This window comes from Lepisosteus platostomus, chromosome 6 (genome assembly GCF_059453375.1).
Source record: "Lepisosteus platostomus isolate fLepPlt1 chromosome 6, fLepPlt1.hap1, whole genome shotgun sequence".
Lineage (NCBI taxonomy): Eukaryota > Metazoa > Chordata > Actinopteri > Semionotiformes > Lepisosteidae > Lepisosteus > Lepisosteus platostomus.
The window spans coordinates 53,500,671-53,518,896 of record NC_142616.1 but is presented as its reverse complement, the minus strand read 5'-3'; the positions used below and the strand labels follow the sequence as shown (position 1 = coordinate 53,518,896).

Below are 18,226 nucleotides of genomic sequence, written 5' to 3'. Positions count from 1 at the left end.
AAGTAAGACCAGACTGAATACATGAATAAATCACCTTCATATCACTTTCCATTTATCTTTTTAAAGCACTACAATGAAGTGTTAAGTAGAATTCAGTTACTTTACATCAATTTTTAAACACTCTGTATTCAAACCTGACACAAAGGAGTAAGAAACTTCTGCAGAGTACAAATTTCAAAATAAAGCTCCCATCTTCTGTTGAAGCACCTAACATTATAAAATATAACACAATTACAGGAAGATTATTTCTAGATTATTAAAAAGAAACATTTCCATATTCACTATAGAAATATCACTTACCACTATAGTTGTTAATAGATGTATTGTGATAAGACATACTTTTTGTAATAGGAAGAAAATGTATTTAGTAAAAAATGACCCAATTGTGTTTTCTTACCTCCCAATTAATATCTAATTCATTAGGCAAATGGCCTTCAATTTTGATATTTTCTGGGTTCTTATCAGGAGCTAAAAAGGAAACAAAATATGAAATTTGTGTTTCACCATAGCAGCAAATGCATGACTAGAAAATTGCATTGCCCATATAATGCAAGTAGAGTATGCCATTCAATTTTTTTTCAAAGCCCCTAGGAAATAAACTCTTGTTATTCCTGTTTATTGTTATCTCAAACACTATCTGCCACACTGAACCACACAATAAGATGACAAAGCTAGTAAAAGGCCAGATACTATACACAAAAAGTTGCATGTTGTGAACACATACAGTGTAGGTAGTGATATACTGTACACATTCTTAGAAAAGTATAAAACTTTATAACTTTTAATTACGGTATTTAAACGTTATAATGTTAGAACAAGCACGTTAAAACCATAACCCACTGTAAGTCACCAAGTTAAAGACTTTGATGCATAAAATATTTATGAAGAAGGTGGATTACTGTTGTGTACTTTTTATATTGAGCTGCCACCTACCATCTACTGTGTGTACATTAGGTATGTATTATGTTATTCTACTGTTTTTATTTTCAGCTTCCAAAATTTACCTTTAGATTTTCTGTATGTGGATGTAAACCTAAAAGAAGCACATCATGTTCACAAGCTATAGTTTAATAATGAACTATTTTTATATATCCAACTGAGTAATCTTGGTTTCATAAAATATACCAACTTTTTAATTAGTTTAATGTTTAACATTCAGTCAGTTTAAAATGAATAAAAGTCTAAACAGTTGAAGAGATCCAAAGGGTTAATAATTTTTGTACAACAGGCCCTGTTCTCATAATTATCCTTATCCTTGGTGAGTAGCTGGCTGCAATTGCACATGACTCTCTTTTATCAGGTAATAGACATTCCATTTTGAAACTAAATGTTCTCTTGGTATGCAAGCAATTGAAACTACCTAAGAAAATATCTTATGTTTTTCTGCTGGAATATCTGCTATTGTTTTGGTTTCCTCTTATACAGTATGACTAAATTGGTGTGATTCTCATTGTATAAAAAGGGAAACAATGCTGTATTCAATTTGAGCTCCATTCAGAACTGTATTTTGCACTGTGCTCCTGTATGCATACATAAAGGTCTGTTTTCCTGCTCACTTCAAAACCTGGTCATTCAGTGATTTCTACACAGTATACAACTTAAGTTCTATAATTGGAAAAATTATAGAACAGCATTGTCCCTCAGCATTGGCCGGGATTTGAAACCAGGCATTTTCTGGCGATAGCCCAAATGCTCCACATACCACATTAAGCTTTCACTGCTCCTCCTGGCGGTTTTACACAGTAGTGCAGCCCCACAACTGAGTATTTCTAAAAAGCTGCAGTAGCCCGCAGACCCTGAACTACAAACTACTGCAGTATACTGTATGTACTGTATTTCCTCTAAGCAATTATCAAGAGGGTATACAAATTGAATTGCAGTAGAAAAAGGTACAAAAGGAAAACATATATAAATATTTAATCATTTGGAAATTAAATGTTGATTCAAAAGCATGCTAATGATGCTGAGGAACACAAACCTGCTGGAGGAGTTTTGTATCTCTCTGTTGGTTCACTTGGTTGGCCTCTTCCAACTTCATTAACCGCTAACACACGGAACTGGTAGTCTAGATGGCCATGCAGTTTTAAAAGCGCTGAAGCATGATTCCCAGGAACTCTTACCAATTCCTTCCACTTCCCAGGCTCCCATCGGGTTTCTTCATATTCAACAATAAACTCTATTTAAAGAATTACATATTAAGATTAAGTCCTGCACAACACAACTTCCCTTTAGGCCTTCTAATTCTTTCTAGCTGTGACACAGAATGAAATTTGACCCTTCCTAAAGAGCATGTTATTTCAAAAGGTTCTTGGATCCAATAAAAAATACAGCATGCTTATACAGTATAAGTTCAAAGAATTAAAATGAGTATTAATAGTTTTGTGTGATTGCCTGGATGTAGAAGTACTGTACCTGTTATTGGACTGTTATGGCTATCCCCAGGATCCCACTTTAGTTTTACACTTCTGTTTTTGTGATCACTAAGTGCCAGCTCCACAGGAGGATCAGGAACATCTACAGTTTGTGCAAATACCAAATAATTCCATCTTTAGATCAGAGATTTGGTGTGGTAATAACAACAACACACTCATAATTTGACAAGCATTCTTCCTTTATAGAAATATAATAAGTCATTCTAAAAAAAATGTTGAAGTTATTTCTTTGTTGGGACCCCACAGCTTCAGTCATAGTGGATAAGTCAAATAAAAAAGTTTTATTTTTTACTTACCAAGTACAATGAGTTGTGCAGTTGCCTCATCTTGGTCTAAAGGGGTGATTGCTATACAAGTATATACAGCCTCGTCTTCATGGTTTACATTGATTATTTGCAACACCCCACTATCCTCATAATATCTAAACATTAAGAGGACAAGATTATACAATGCCTCTCGCAGTTGAACTAACAAGTTAGAATTTGCTAAACATTTTTATCTTTTTTATATCAGAGTTTAAAGTAAATAAAAAAACACTGTATATTGGTGCTAATGAATACAAATACTTAAGAAATATTTTCAAAACAACTTTTATAAGCCACGTATCTTACCGAGTGCTTTCTGTATTGTTAAAAGATATTTCCTCTTGATCTTTTTTCCAGAGGGTTCGAAAGTTACTTTTGAAAGAGCTGTCATATTCTGCCTGGCAAGTCAGTTGAGCAGTGGTTCCTCTTAGCACCTTTAAATGCTGTGGAGCATCCACTATTTTTGTTGCATCTGTAAAATTATAAAACTACTCCATTATTTTTTCTTCATTTTTAATTTTGTCAATCCCCAGCTGTAAAGGATGGTGTTAAGTGTTTTAGTAGTTTTTTTAACTTTTGTATGTACAGATACTACTTCATTTCGACAGAAAAAGTAATATTATTTTACATTTGTTTAATAAAATGAGCTGATATTGTATAATAATTTGTTTGGCTAATGACTAGACTACTAGGGATGACAGTGTATGCTACAACATACCTTTTACATCTAATAATGTAGTAATTGCTGATTTTCCCTCGTTGTTGGTAGCAAGGCATATGTATTGGCCACTATCTTTTTTTACAACACTATGAATCTCCAACGAGCCATTTTTATGAACAGCAAATCTTTTGTCATCTTGAAGAGAATCCACTGATTCATCCTTTGACCTAAAAAGACATTAAACAACTCTTGTCAAGCATTTGTATTTATTGTATTTAAAAGTATTTGTGTGTTTTATAATCTGTAAGGGTATATGCTACAAAACATGGAGGAGAAATAACTTTACAAAGAATGCTTTTAAAGACAGAAAATATAACAGGAATAATATTTTAAAAATCCTAAGAAGAACTGTTTGCATGATAAAAAATGACAACAAAAAGCCAAAGTGATTTTTTTTAAAAGAAAGATTCAAAAGCAGCAATAGGCTCAGTATTTCTGGTAGTTTTTTAAGAGAAGCATAAACCTGGAAGCCTAACAGAATTGTCTGTGACTGTGGAAAGGCGGTATTGATTTAGGTCCAAGAACTAAGTAAAAGATGTGGCCTAAAGCATGTAACCTAGCTTAGCAGGTCAGCTCTTTCAACACAGCAGTAGTTCATATGTACTACAATCCTAACAACTTAGGTTCAGATCCCCACACAGTGCTCAGACTAGCAGCATCGTTGCATCCAGTGAAGACTACAGAATGTAATCAGAAATAAAGGCAGAAAGGTGCTCATTTCCATAAGATGTAATCAACCAATTTAATGCTATTTTAAGCAGCCCAATATTTCAGTGGGAATTACTACAAAAGAAGCTGGAGAAAGAAGAATATGCTCTGAAGAAGTGCTGGTGATTAGTATCACTGTCAAATTCAGAGTACATTAGTAATATTATTAAACAGACAGCTGTAAGCAAAGAAATCCTAGGATAAACAACAGGCATTAAGCCACTACATATTACTGGAGCAATCAAGAATCAAGAAGGGGTAGATCTTAATAATCTGACATTGTGTGTTAAAATAAACTTAATCCAGAATGAAATTAAAGATAACACCAATATTCTTAAAATTACCTGTGATCATGCAAAAAACGTTTGTCAAACTGAGTCCGAGTCAAAGGTGTCTCGTATTCTTACTGTTATCCCATCTGCATCTCTCCAACCTTATTATCTACTCTTGCTCACTGTTCTTTCAACTGACCACGTCTCATCCTAGCCAGTACGTCTCATCCAAGCCAGGATGGGAATCTCCTTCTTGTCTTTTCTTGAAACAAGTAGCTCTTTCCTGGCAACATTTTTGCTCTTTCTCCAGTTCTCCTGATATCATCACCTCTCCCCAGAACTGCATTTGCTTCCTCTCTCATTGCCCTTTTCTCTCCCTTCCACTTCCTTTTTCCTCAATCCATAGTTACACAGCTCCCTACCTAATCCCCACCCCTCATCACCCAGTTACTGATGTTTCTCAACTCTGAGGACCCAAATGCATAGCAGCAGTCTGTGTTGCATCGGGACTTCTAATTCACAACCATTGCCTTTCTTGGTACCAGTGCTGAGGTCGTGTCCCGAGCAGCTTACTTCTCCCTTTAACCATCTTCTCTGGTGTCCAACTGGTTCGATGTAAGGCCTTGACTCTTCTCCCCCTTACCCCAAAAGTTCCTGCTTGTGGCCTCTCAAACACATTGGACTTCTGTTCAATCTTATCACTGATGGGGTTTTGTTCCATGATCATCACTTAAGAAAATCACTTTAACTGATTTTTTGTTTCTTTTGAGGGGTTGTGTATAGTACCCATCTTCATCCATTCAGTAGTATTTAACATAAGCAACTGGTAACTCAATGCTCGTTCTTGTTCTACTTCTGTGTCAATGCATTTTACCTCAGGCTTCACTTAATACTGCTGAATACTGCCACCTGTTCATTGCCTGCATCATACATGTTTCACACTATGGTATTCCAAAATTATGCATATCCAAATGGACTTGATCAAACAATGCTCATGCTGGAACCATCACTGAAGAAATGGAGCATCAGCATTTTCGGGTTCTTTCATGAAAATGAAAATTACAGGTTCTGCGTTAAGTTTACAATCTTTTGGAGAATCTCCTGTACAAAACTCAGTTGTTTGTAAACTTGTCAGATCTTGAAAAAAAACATTGCTTGTCATAGTGAATTGGCTTGACATTCTGTATACATTTGCTTTGCAACAAGTTCAATGCCTGCAAAATGTACAGTAAATATTATTGAAAACCTAGGCTTGTATTATCAAGCATTTGTTTTATACTGCTATGTATTGTAAGAAGTTGGACTACACTGGAGTTTTTTAGATTTTATGAAGTAAAAAAATCAATTATGTGTTTGTTGCATTTTCAGATTAATGGGAATGAAAAGATGTTTATGTTTTATATGCAAGGAAAGTACATTGAAGATCTCCACTGATTTAGATGGACCTTAACTGTCACTTACCAAGATATCGCCGAAGTGGGGGAGCTGAACACTTTGCAGTGCATGGTGACACTCTTCCCTACCACAGCCGCATATTCCTGAAAATCCTCAGTTAGTATCATCGGAGGAAGGTCTGACAGGAAAGTTAACACAATACAATAATACATCTGGATTTTATACAGCTATTAGAGTGCATTGAATTAGGACTGATTATGGTTATGTATTTAGTGGTGTTGGGGAATTCAGGAGCAAACCTATGAAATGCTGATACTGTAAATAAATGGGACAAAGGTTATTTACTGTATAGGGAATAATCAAGATCTGTACATGACACACAGTGGGCAAACACTGAAAAACATATGTCTGATGAACAAAATGTTGTTTTTCTCTATGTTCTATGTATTTGGAAGACATAAAACTCCACAAATTAAGAATGAAAGTGTCATGTTTCTTCCTTGAAGCATAATAGTTTAATGGTGGAAACACGTTTGCATTTAAAAGTAATCACATCCAGGTTCCATTGAGACAAAGGGCGCTTAAAACAGAGTATCCTAAAACAGCAGTTTTCCTCAGGCAGTGATATTAACTTAAGGGCACCCTTTGCTACTGTACACTTTAAAATTAAGGAATTACAAGGAATTAAAATAATTTATACTTTTTTTCCAACTAACAAAGAAAACAGATGTTTACTATCCTTTAGCTATTTTATGATCACATTGGTGTTCCTTTTTTTCTCCATAGCTAATACAATAAGGTTGGACAGAATGGTAAACAGTAGAAGCAGAGGCACTCATTTAAAAAAGTGATAGCAATACTGTACAGAACTTGAACTTGCATTTAGTCATCTGAAAAGTAATTAGGCCTGAAAGTGAAATGCTTTCAAAGTAATTCACTCTTACATCCAAAAATACATTAATACAGTGGCGTACTTACTCATTACCATGATATTAGCATTGGCAAGGATGGTCCCATGTTTGTTTGATGCTTGACATTGATAGACTGCACTGTCATTTGGCTTTACATTATGAAGTATGACTGTGTCACCTAAAACTCTTCTGTTGGATGCAGGTACATCTGAAATAATCATTAATGAATTAATAGGAAATTAATAATACACTGAGAAACCACAGTAAAATGATTGCAAATATCCTAACTGATATTTTGGCTTTAACAGTCTTGGTTTGAGGCACTGCATGGTCATATTATCAAGAAGATGGAGCCCCCTCCTGGTAAACCAAGAGGTTGCTGCAAAGGCAGCAGAGTAGGTTATGATGGATTGAAGATAACAGTGCTAAACGTGGCACACAGTGGTCTAGAGCCCTGTGTTTATATTCTATAGCCAGTGATTGGTAGGAACTTAGGCTTTTCCTCCACCTAAGCTTTGAACTCCTTTTAATTTAACATCAAGAAACCTGCTCTAAAGGTCTACACTCCAAATGTTAAGGTATTTTGCCGAAGCATTAAATTCTGATAAAATTAACTTTTAAACACTTACAGCTTACATTCTGTCAGAATGTAACCGTGCATTAAAACATACAGTTATCCTTTATTCTTTGTTAAAGGTATTTTTGTTTCAAGATAAATGCAAAATACTGTAGTTCTGAGAGTAGACTTTTCATGTATATTTCATAATGCAAGTCTTACAGATTTTTTTTTTACTTACCATGTAAAGGTAACCCATTTACTGTCCACTTTATACTTGGCTGTGGTTTACCTGTTGCAGAACATCTTATATGGGCTTCAGACCCAATGACTTTTATTTGGCTTTCTGGTTTAAAATCCCATTGAGGTGGTTCTGGGAAGAAAATAATTTAATTCATAGTAATAAATATATTGCTTAATAAGACTTATTTTGTACTATACTGTATGTGTTTTTGGTGACAATTTCAGAACACTATACTAGTACCAATGTATTAAACACAAATAAAGGAAGATAAAATACATGTAATCTGGTTTCCCTGTAATGATTTGTGTTTGCAAGTCTTTTCTCATAAATGATCATTTCTAAGTTATTTAGTGGAGTTCAAATCTTTAGTTGGAAGCAGAAAAGGTGTTTAACTGAAAACTGTTTGTGGCGCACCATTACAACCACTAACCACTAGATGGCGAGTTTTTCCAAACAAAATGATACATCCCAGGTGATCTACTGTATACTGTACTGTAGGTAGTTTAGAACAAATCACAATTATAATTGTGGGGTACAAGCTCTTTTGTAGAACTGTTTTGCTTATAGCTATGGATTGGATGAAGCAGTCATTCCTTTTCTTCTTAATACACCACAAATTTAAACTGCTTTCATTTGCTGGAAACCAAAATAATATTTAAATTTCATGACTCCTACATGCAGAATCACTCACCTTCAACTGTAACGTGGAAGTAGTGGTGTACTTCTCCAAGTGAATTCTTAGCTTTGCACATGTATTTACCATCATCCTCTTCCTGCACATTAGGTATTCTTATAAGTTTGCCATGGTTTTCCTTTCTTGCTTGCTCAGACATGTCGGCTCCAACTCGAACCCACTCATATGAAGGAGTTGGACTAACAGCATCACCAAAAAAAAAAAGACAAACTCTTTCCAGTTACTGTACAATTGTTAGTGACATGAAACAGTTTAAATGTATAAACCCTCTTTTTATCATTTTTCACCAAAATAATTTTCATAATATTTATAATATACTTTATTATTACACCATTACTGTACTAAATTGTATCCCATACCACTTGTGGCAACGAAAGAAAGTTGACAAAGAAGCTGTCAATGGGTTACAGTGTTTGTTTAGACCTGGAGTACAGATAAGGGCGGCAAGTTTAGAAAATGAAGAGGAAGCACATTACAGTCGTTTTATAGGTCAAAAGCACAACTTTAAGAAGAGGGATTTTAGATAGTTTGTTTGGACATAACAAGCTGTATTATGGAAGATTAGAGAACATGTTACTCACAGTCCTTCTGCGATACACTCCAGCTGAAGTAAATCTCCTTTCACAAGCTGGATCTCAGAGTGACCACCAGAGGGGGATAGAAGCCTTGGCTTTCTTTCTGAGATTGCGTTTGCTTTAAATAGAGGGGAGTGATTACAATTAACATACAAGAAAATCTTGATTATTTTAAGTATCAAACAATATTTTAGTATCAAGTACACTGACTAGTAAATCAACTAATAAAGCCTTTTAAAACTTTTTTTTTTAACAGAAACATGTCACTCTACAGTAAATTAAAAAAAAATAATCTATACTCTACAGGATTTATAATGTGTAGTTTTGATAAACCTGGTTACAAACTGTAAATATTAATTCCAAATATGAAATCTGTGACTTTATGTACCAGGAGCTGCGACAGTATTTCCATATTGAGTTTTTGACATGTTTTATGCTGTACCTTTAGCTAAGTGGATTCAATTTCATGTTGGTCAAGCATGCTGCTTTTACTGATTGTGCACCTGCTGACTATATAACAGGAGTTCAGAATTCCCATTCCATAAATGTGTTGGAACAAGATTAGATTGCTGTTAATAACTTAACTCACCACTAGCATCAGTGATATCACGTGACTCTGTACCATTGACAGATCTAACTGAAATACAAATGTGGAAAAGAAATGACAAACATGAAAAAAAGCACACGGAAAATAATAATGAATATATGATAATGAATATGAAAATGCAGAACAAAAAATAAAATAACAGTATTATGCTGGTATAATGGGTGTCACTATGCTTTGGTATTTAGTGCTGCCGTAGAGGCTTGGAATTGATTCTGGCCTGTTGAGTTTGCATAATTTCCCCATGTTTATGTGGGTTTTCTTCAAGTGCTCCAGGTTCCTCCCACAGTCCTTACAAAATTATTATCAATACATTGTGTGCCTAGATCTTTATAGCATGAAACTTACTTCTGTTGACAATTAAAGACATTGCTGTTTTTTGTAAAATGGTTCGAATTCTTGGAAAAGAAGCAACACAACAGTAGTCACTTCTACTGTCCTTCTCCAGCGCATTGGAGAAGAAGAGGTCTCCATTTAGGCCCATAGATACCCTCTCATCCTGCTGGATATGCTGCAAACCTGTTGAAAGAGAAAGAAGGAAAGAAAAAAAGAATGTGGAAAGCAAAAAGAAGTCAGTGCAAAATAAAACATAGCTCTCTATAACTTGATGCCATATTATGCTGTATGAATGAATTCAGGTTAAAGCTCATTCCAGTTGAAAAACCCATATAACATATAAAATAATCAGTAGCTACTGATACTATAACTGGTTTAGAGCCATAATTACTTTTATTGTTCCTTGATCAAGACTTCCCATTGACTAGATTTTCTGGCAATGACTGGAGTTCTATTGATATATTTGAGAGAGTTTGCAAGGTCCAGTACAATTTGTCTGTACAATCAAGGCAAGTAAGCACCCTCAAAATAATGTATACAATTAGTACGAATAACCACCAATCTATTTCTATCCCTTCACTAACTGAGACAAAAGAATGTTCTACAAAAACAAGTTCACAAAACAAGTTCAGCAGGTTATAACATTTAATTTAAAAAAAACATGCCTTTGTCCTGAAACCTGTTAGCAAAATAAAACATTGACCATTTGTAACATTCAACAGAGGTCTGCTTTTTGAAAGTTAAGGCTGTGCATATTTTTCCCACTTTTTAATTCCTGAGCCTTTACAAGAACACATTTTTTTTTATTGATATGATTCAGCATCAAGTTATAATTTCTTACCTGGTATCACTGCTTTTTAAGTAAAACGCCTTTACATTTAATAGGTTCATAAACTCCACAGCTTCAATAGCATTTTGTAAGGATGATTGTGCTGGAAAACTTTTGTGGTTAAGCCTCTGTTGAGCCAGTAATTCAGACACCAGTGAAAAGGTCAGTGAGGCAGCAGCCCCTCCCCTTCTTCTTGGCAATGAAGAGGGTGGGGAAGGGTGTGGGTAAGGACTAAAAAACAATATGGGATGGTGAGCCATGTACTTAAACACATGGCTGCAGATTGAGCCTTCTAGGACTTTCCCAACACTATGATTACAACAAAAAAGTTTCTGAGATTCAAAGGTGAAAACAGTTAATATACTAATTGCCAGAGTTAAACAACAACAAGTACAGAGGATGCTCAGAAATTCAGTTGTGCTGATACAATACTCACCAATTGTCATCCAGTATATTTGCAAAGGAGGAATGCCTTTAGGTGGATTGCACTTCAAAATGACTGACTGCCCCTCCTCAACAATAAATGGGTCAATCTTTTCTTTAGGAAATTTTGGAATACCTAAAAAATGCACAAGCAGACAGAGTGCCGTGAAGGGACAATTTAGCTTCTTGTATTATTAACAGTATAACATCAACATGTTAAACAGTGCATGTAACATTCTCAACTGCTCTTCTTAGCTAAAGCAATTGAGTTTTTTTAATCTGTAATAGTTTTAGAATTTGTGATTGACCATTTTGTTTGTAATATACAGTACAGCTGATTTGGACTAGCCAATTGTGTTTTTCATATCTCAGATCACAGCAATAAACACCAAGACCACAGAATAAGGAAGTGCAGGCAGACTCCTCCAACCCACCCACCTTCAAACCACTCAACATTTTATAATGACTGGGGAAGATGGATATCTCCGAGCCCAGACTGACTAAACCCACACCAAGATCAGAGGAGCTCAGCCATTTGTGCACAGCAGCTTGGAGAATCCCCGTCACAATTGGCTACTGACATGATCCAGGCTCAAACCCGCAATCACAGAGCCCAGTCTTCGCTTGGGCGAATTCCTTAAACAGCTGACCCATTCAGGAGACCCCGGTATAGATTTTATACTCTATATAATATATAGTGCGTGTTACATTTAGAAATAAACTGACTTCTCTGATCTGTACTACATGCATACAGGGCTCACTGTATGCATGTAGTCTAGCTTATAGAATTATACTACCACAATGCTTTACCTCTAAGTACTGAATCATATAAAATGACAACAATCTCAAACTTCTTTGGAACATACTGTATATACAGGATTTGTGGAGCAAGATTACACAATATGCTAAATTCATAGTACTTCTGAATAAAGGAATAAGTGAAAAGAATTACAAGATAGACATGTTGATAAGATATGACAATTTATGAAAGAAAAACAGAGTAATAAGTATACTGTGAATATTTCTGATTGTGCATATTTTTGACACCATAAAACTTTAAACTCTTTAAAACTTTAAAGAGTAGGTAGTGTTGTGACAAACATATACCATCACAGAACATCACACACAGAACATTGTTACAACAGTTTACATAATGTGTGTAATTACTGTACGTAATTTCATTGTTCACACATTTAGAGCTAGAATACTTATATTGACATCACAAGTTAATGCTTACTGGGTACAATGAATTCAATCTCTTCCGAAACAGCTGTTCCCAATTTGTTTGATGCATAACAGCGATATTTGCCCTGGAATTCCGTAATGTTTCCATTATTGACAATGACAAATGTTCCTGAATTCTCCTGTGTTATCAGCCTGTTGTCTTGATCAGGAAAGAAATCCAGTCCATCCTTTGTCCATTGAAATCTAAAAGAGAACAATTGTGCCTTGAAATATTGAACAGGATAAAGTCAAATTAAAAAAGAAAAGGTTATCATTTAAAAGATTTTTCTTATTTCCCTATAAATTGAACAGAACCATTCTGTATTATACAGTATGCATATCTAAAGTGATTTTTACAGTATTTTACTAACTGAAATACTTACTCTGGTTCTGGATTGCCTTTTGCTTCACACTTAATAGAAATGCTCTCATCAAACGGGAATGCTATTTGGGAAGTTGGGGACTGCTCTGTGATGGTGGGAAGTTGCTCAACTGGACAAGACAAATAGAACAATAATCACATATTTGCACATATAAGTATATATTTAAAAGGAAGGAGTGCATCATCAGTGGGTGTCATAATATACTGTACACACAACATTAACCAATTGTCCAGCACAGTGGATTTCAAAAGAGGTATCATCACACATGCAGTTTTCACTGGTCTTATAAAGATCTTGAAAAACAGCTGTAAACACATTGAAGGTTATGTACTGTATATACTGTATACATACTTCCAATGAAAGGATTAAAAGGGTAGCCTACAAGCTACACTAGGCTAAAGGTATCCTACAAGCTACAGTACATACTGTACTGTACACTAGGCTACATTCTGCAAGAAGACTACAGAATAGCAGAATTTGTTAGAAGAAATTGAGTGCAAAAGAAAGTTACTTAAAAAAATTTACACGCAACCTGATAAAACTACATTTCCTGTAATATAGTACAGTACTGGTTTATTTTTTGTATTAAAATTCCTTGGTGAGAGTGTGTGGTTACCTCAAATAGCTGTCCCAGTGCACTGATTGGACAACACTTTCCAATTCCTGATGAAAGCTCCTTGAGGAGTTCAATACTGTAGCATTAGCAGCAGACACAGCGGGTGCTTGAAATCATATCCACAGAGTGCAAGAGCACTATGTGAGAGCCACTCATCTGAATTTGTGCATTTCATCAATAAGAGCCTATAACATGATTTTCTGTGTTATGGTGCATTTATTTTTAATACATTTTCTCCTTCTGATTTATATCTATGGAAGTGAAGTGTGATGGCTTTCTTTTTCATTTTTTACGTATGCAATTACCTTTATTATATTTGTAACTCCCAATTTTGTTTTATTCAATGGGCTAGGATACTTTGTGGTGTTGATGTGCTAAATTGCTATGTTGAAGGGAAATAATGACTCTTAATCCTGCAAAATACTGTATGATCATTTAAAACAGCACAGGTAATTCCATGGATCCTGACAGTGATTAATACTGTACTGTATATGGTATATAATTCAGAACTAGAATACGTTTCTAAAATGCTTGTTTCAATAGCCTATAGTCCATAATATAGTAATTACCTGAATATTTCTCAAAAATATTAATATACCTACTGTACAGTACATAGACTGAAAGAGGCAATGGCGTGAGACTGAATCTATTCACAAAATGTATTTCTAAATGCTTATGCAAGTAAAAATGTAGTTGAAATGGGTTACGTTCTACACATCTTTGCCTTCTGCTGAACAGTCCCATATCAGTACTGATTACATTTTGTAATTAAAGAGTATACTTAAGGAGTATCTTTTTCATGGAGGATAATATTTTTTTGTATTAACTATGTATTTACATACTAAATACAAGACGTTCAATGACTAAACAAATTGAAGAACTGACCACAGTAAAACATTCTTTTATTGATATAAGTATCAATTTGCCCCAAATCTAATTTGTTAGTGAAGTCAAATTAGTATTGCATTGTAAAAAAGTGAAGTAATATTGAGATGGGAAAGAACTTACTGTTCACTTGACTTAAAACTAGAAAATCCAAGGAAGCATTAAAAAATGAAAAAGTGTTACATTTCATTAATTGTTGTTTCTGTTTACTTACATGCATACTATAAAATGTTATAGTAATTGTATATATATTACTTATGCATATTCCATACTCATGGTTCACCTTCATTAAAATGACCAGAATTCTATAAAAAACATTAAGCAGTCATATTCAATCACACACATGACGGGTAATGAAACATTTAGTAGCAGCCTTAGATTATTTTTTTTAGAAGACGAAGAAGACAAAGAATAATGCAGCTGTTTTAATGAAAACACAAGAAAAGCTGACATTTATGTTTGGAGATTTTAAAAACTGATTCTTCATATGGTAGGATAAAAAAATGAATTCACTGTTGAAACTGGAAAAGAATGCTCTTGTTTCCAAGGAGACGACAAGAAATCATTACTAAAATATCAGCTCCTTATCTCCTGTTATAATGATCCAAAGGATATCTTGATATTTGAGTACCAACAGGGATTTACATTACTGTTTTTCTAGTCATTTTCTAGTTTCATTTAACAAATACACATCTTTTTTATTGTATGCAGTTTGCTGGTACAAAGGCTTCTTTGTTGCACATTAAGGTATGTAAATCATCTCTACTTTAAAAAGTGGTCAAATATTTGGTACCTAACAAGGGTAATGGTACTGTACATGTGGTGGACACGGCTGAATTTGGAAATGTGGGGACATGTCTTGAACTACAATCATGAACATGATGTTCAGGCTTCATCATGAAACAGTGTTTGAAAGAAAGCTTCATTGAAACCATTCCGCTTTTCACATGATGCACATTATCAGTAAAAGACTACCATTAATAATTAAATAGAATAACCAAGTAATATTTTACCTAAACACATCAATTCAATCAATAATAGCAATATAAACAAAACATGCAGTTATAACTTACCTTCCAGTGGAATGTCGAGGGCTGTAGTCCACTGATGCAAGCTGACCACTGTGTACAAAGTAATTAAAAGTGCAACACCTGTATTCCACACCGCCTTCATCACTTGACAGCTGATGTTCTCAAATATTTGCAAAGCAATGCCAATCCAATTCGTTTTCCAGCTTCAGTTCATCTCAGTAAAGGGTCCAGAAAGAGACACTGCAAGTGTAAAAATGAAATTTCCATTAAAACTCCCACATTAAGAAATGTAAATTAAGGAAAACCCCAGTGGCTGTAAAATGTGCCAATCGGACAAGAAATATGTTTCTTTTTTTAAGGTCTAACATTGATTTCTTCTGTGGCCATTTTAAAAGTATATATTTTCACTCCATTTGCAGGGTGCAGAGTTCTAAAACCAATGTGTGAGGTGTCATATTACCTTGAACTGTGTGTTTTTGCTGCACATTGTGATTTAATGTTACATTTACGTTAGTGTTTGTGTCAATTTATGTCTAAATACTGTACCTTTACATTCCACCATACAATGGAAGAAAATATTAGGTATTATATTATTATGACAGAGTAAACATGCTTTATAGTACACCTGTATTAATTTTAAATTGTGCTTGTTATCTACAGTACAAAGAAAAATATAATTTTCTACATAGAAAAATAATGTTATTAATTGTATTAATTCCTGCTGTGTGCAAATGATAGAAGTTCTTTATTACTGTATTTCCAATCATATTATAGAGCCTTAACTGCTCAATAGACTACTACAGCTTTGTACAGTATATTAGCTGACCTGGGAAATGAATTCTAACAGCAGCTTCTATGACTGTTAGGTCAATAGCCACATGTACTGTACATTGTGCATTTAGTGTAACCATTGATTATACATTCATTCAAGAAGTGGCTTTGAAAAGTACAGTTCAAAACAGGAACAAAACCTTTCTTCCAAAGTAAGATTGTGTTGCCACTGCTAACAAATACTTTTTTACAAAAACTAACATCTGTAAAAATGATTTTTTAGTTTAACTTGATTATATAATTAGCAAGGACAATCCCATTTCCCTATTGTAAAAGTGACAGTGATCTCCCATAATGAACACTACCAGACATGCTATGCTTGCTTCAATACTGTATGTTTAACTGGACCAATCTTGTATCCTTTGGCCAGCTGTCATGCAAACAAATATCTTACACTATTTTTAATTTTTTTTTTCTCAAGTTCCTTCTGCTTGTCTGTAAGCCACCATAAGACCTACGATAATGCACGGTTTCAGATAAGCTCAGCAAGAATCCGCGCCTGTGATTGATGTGCTGTTGACAAATACTTCCATCTCCCACACATCTTCTAACTCTGACATTGTAATCTCTTAAACCCGTTTTATATTGGACTTGTCAGAAATCAGCTACACTGCTCCAAGTAACCAACAACCCGCAATCTTCATGCCATGTTCACCCTACCATCAAAGACTATATCTATAACTCCGCAGTCTGGCTGCATGGCATTTATTCTATTACAGTACACAGGTTAATTTTTTTTTTCTCTTTGAGCAAATGTTCTGATACAGTAGCATTTTCTTTGAAAACGTTTAGCTATTTTGAAATCTCTCATTTTCAGTAGGGAAAATCTTTCTAGACCATGCATTACACTCTATAACAAATTTTACAAATACAACAGGGGGTTTTGGTTTGAGTACAAAAAAATGTATCTTGACCGTAAGGGTCAAAGGATCACTGAATGACTTGTAATTGAATAATTGCAAAGGCAGGGAATGACTCAGTCTCTTGGGGTTCTGTGTTTGTAACATTTGTATTCTGTTTCCTATCTTTTGTATCTTCATAATGGAATTAAGTCACTCAGTGCCTCATGTCTGAGCACTGCCTAGTTTTTCTTGGCTGACATTGCAAATGATATTCCAAACTTCCAAACTAAAAGTTTTTCTATAACATTTTTAAGTCACTTTGTCGGTAGATTATCATTTGTGCATTTCACACAAGTGGTAGTACGACAGTATCCAAAAATAAAATCAAACATTTGTACTGATACGGTTACACTTTGTAAAGCGATTAAGACAGTTTAAGAATGAAAACAATCCCAGCAAGTAAGCATGTTGTATTTTCCCATGCCTATCAGCCCCATATTTAATCAGCCCAATGCCAATTAGAAGGTCTGCAGCTCATTCTGACACCATTTAGGCACTGCACTACCGAGGCAAAGGTACTATTTTCTTGTAAAACGTTTATTTTATATGGTCAGCCATCTGGCAGCAGAACAGACTTTTAGGAAAAACAAAAAAGAAATTAGATGACGTAAACCGGTTAGACTATTTTTATTAACAAAAAGTAAAATATATATATATATAAATTTCCATCATTCTCAGTGAGGAGAATATTGTCTTGATCATTTATTCATTGAACTAAACAAACAAAAAAAAAGATTTACAAAACCAACTGGAGATTTTGGTTTGAGTAAAAAAAAAGTATTATTTCTTTGATTACCTTGTCTAAATTCTTTAACATTTCAAAAGAATTTGTTTTGTGCATGGGTTAAAATCTCTGCATGCTTAACATCTGTGCTAAGCTCTTTATTTGCTACTAGTCGCTAGACTAGCAGAGATAGCTAATTTGATGATTACCCAGCTTTCTTTCAAACAGCTTTCCTTTCTTCAGCAGCTTGGTTTTTGACTTGTCTCTGTAATAATACAGTCTGTGTTCCCTTTTCCCCTTTTGTGTAACTCAAATATCCAACAGAAAACAGAAAGGTCAAAGGGCTTGTTCTTGACTAGTAATTGAATAATTGACAAGCCAGGGAAAGAGTCAATTCACTTTTTTGTCAGAATCAGTCTCAGTGGGATTCTGTGTTTGTTACATTTGTACACTGTTTTGCATGACTTGTATCTTGATAATGGAAGTAGCTCTGCCATTGCTTTGTGTCTCAGTCCTGCTTAGCTATTACCTTACATTGCAGGTGATTTCCAAAACGTAACAAATATCAAACATTCGTTGCATTAATACTTTTTTTTATTTGACTTAATTTAATTCAATGGGCAGT

General features: G+C 34.5%; 1 protein-coding gene across 17 annotated transcripts in view; it reads right to left on the bottom strand.

The window, feature by feature from the left end:
- The window catches only part of chl1b (cell adhesion molecule L1-like b), a 109,789-nt gene that overhangs the window by 42,324 nt on the left and 49,239 nt on the right, over positions 1-18,226 (bottom strand). For 13 of the 17 annotated variants that reach the window (XM_088636347.1, XM_088636353.1, XM_088636356.1 and 10 more), the window contains 18 exons: positions 15,187-15,384; positions 14,237-14,254; positions 12,613-12,721; positions 12,243-12,433; positions 11,019-11,141; positions 9,766-9,936; positions 9,403-9,450; positions 8,820-8,931; positions 8,236-8,417; positions 7,542-7,673; positions 6,812-6,952; positions 5,900-6,011; positions 3,456-3,625; positions 3,044-3,209; positions 2,729-2,853; positions 2,413-2,514; positions 1,979-2,176; positions 398-468 (listed from right to left, as the gene is read on the bottom strand). In XM_088636347.1, the coding sequence (XP_088492473.1) occupies positions 398-468; positions 1,979-2,176; positions 2,413-2,514; positions 2,729-2,853; positions 3,044-3,209; positions 3,456-3,625; positions 5,900-6,011; positions 6,812-6,952; positions 7,542-7,673; positions 8,236-8,417; positions 8,820-8,931; positions 9,403-9,450; positions 9,766-9,936; positions 11,019-11,141; positions 12,243-12,433; positions 12,613-12,721; positions 14,237-14,254; positions 15,187-15,286 (2,271 nt within the window). In that variant the 5' untranslated portion in view covers positions 15,287-15,384. The remainder of the gene's footprint in view (positions 1-397; positions 469-1,978; positions 2,177-2,412; positions 2,515-2,728; positions 2,854-3,043; positions 3,210-3,455; positions 3,626-5,899; positions 6,012-6,811; positions 6,953-7,541; positions 7,674-8,235; positions 8,418-8,819; positions 8,932-9,402; positions 9,451-9,765; positions 9,937-11,018; positions 11,142-12,242; positions 12,434-12,612; positions 12,722-14,236; positions 14,255-15,186; positions 15,385-18,226) is intronic. The other 4 variants (XM_088636354.1, XM_088636365.1, XM_088636352.1 and 1 more) reach the window with 3 other exon arrangements.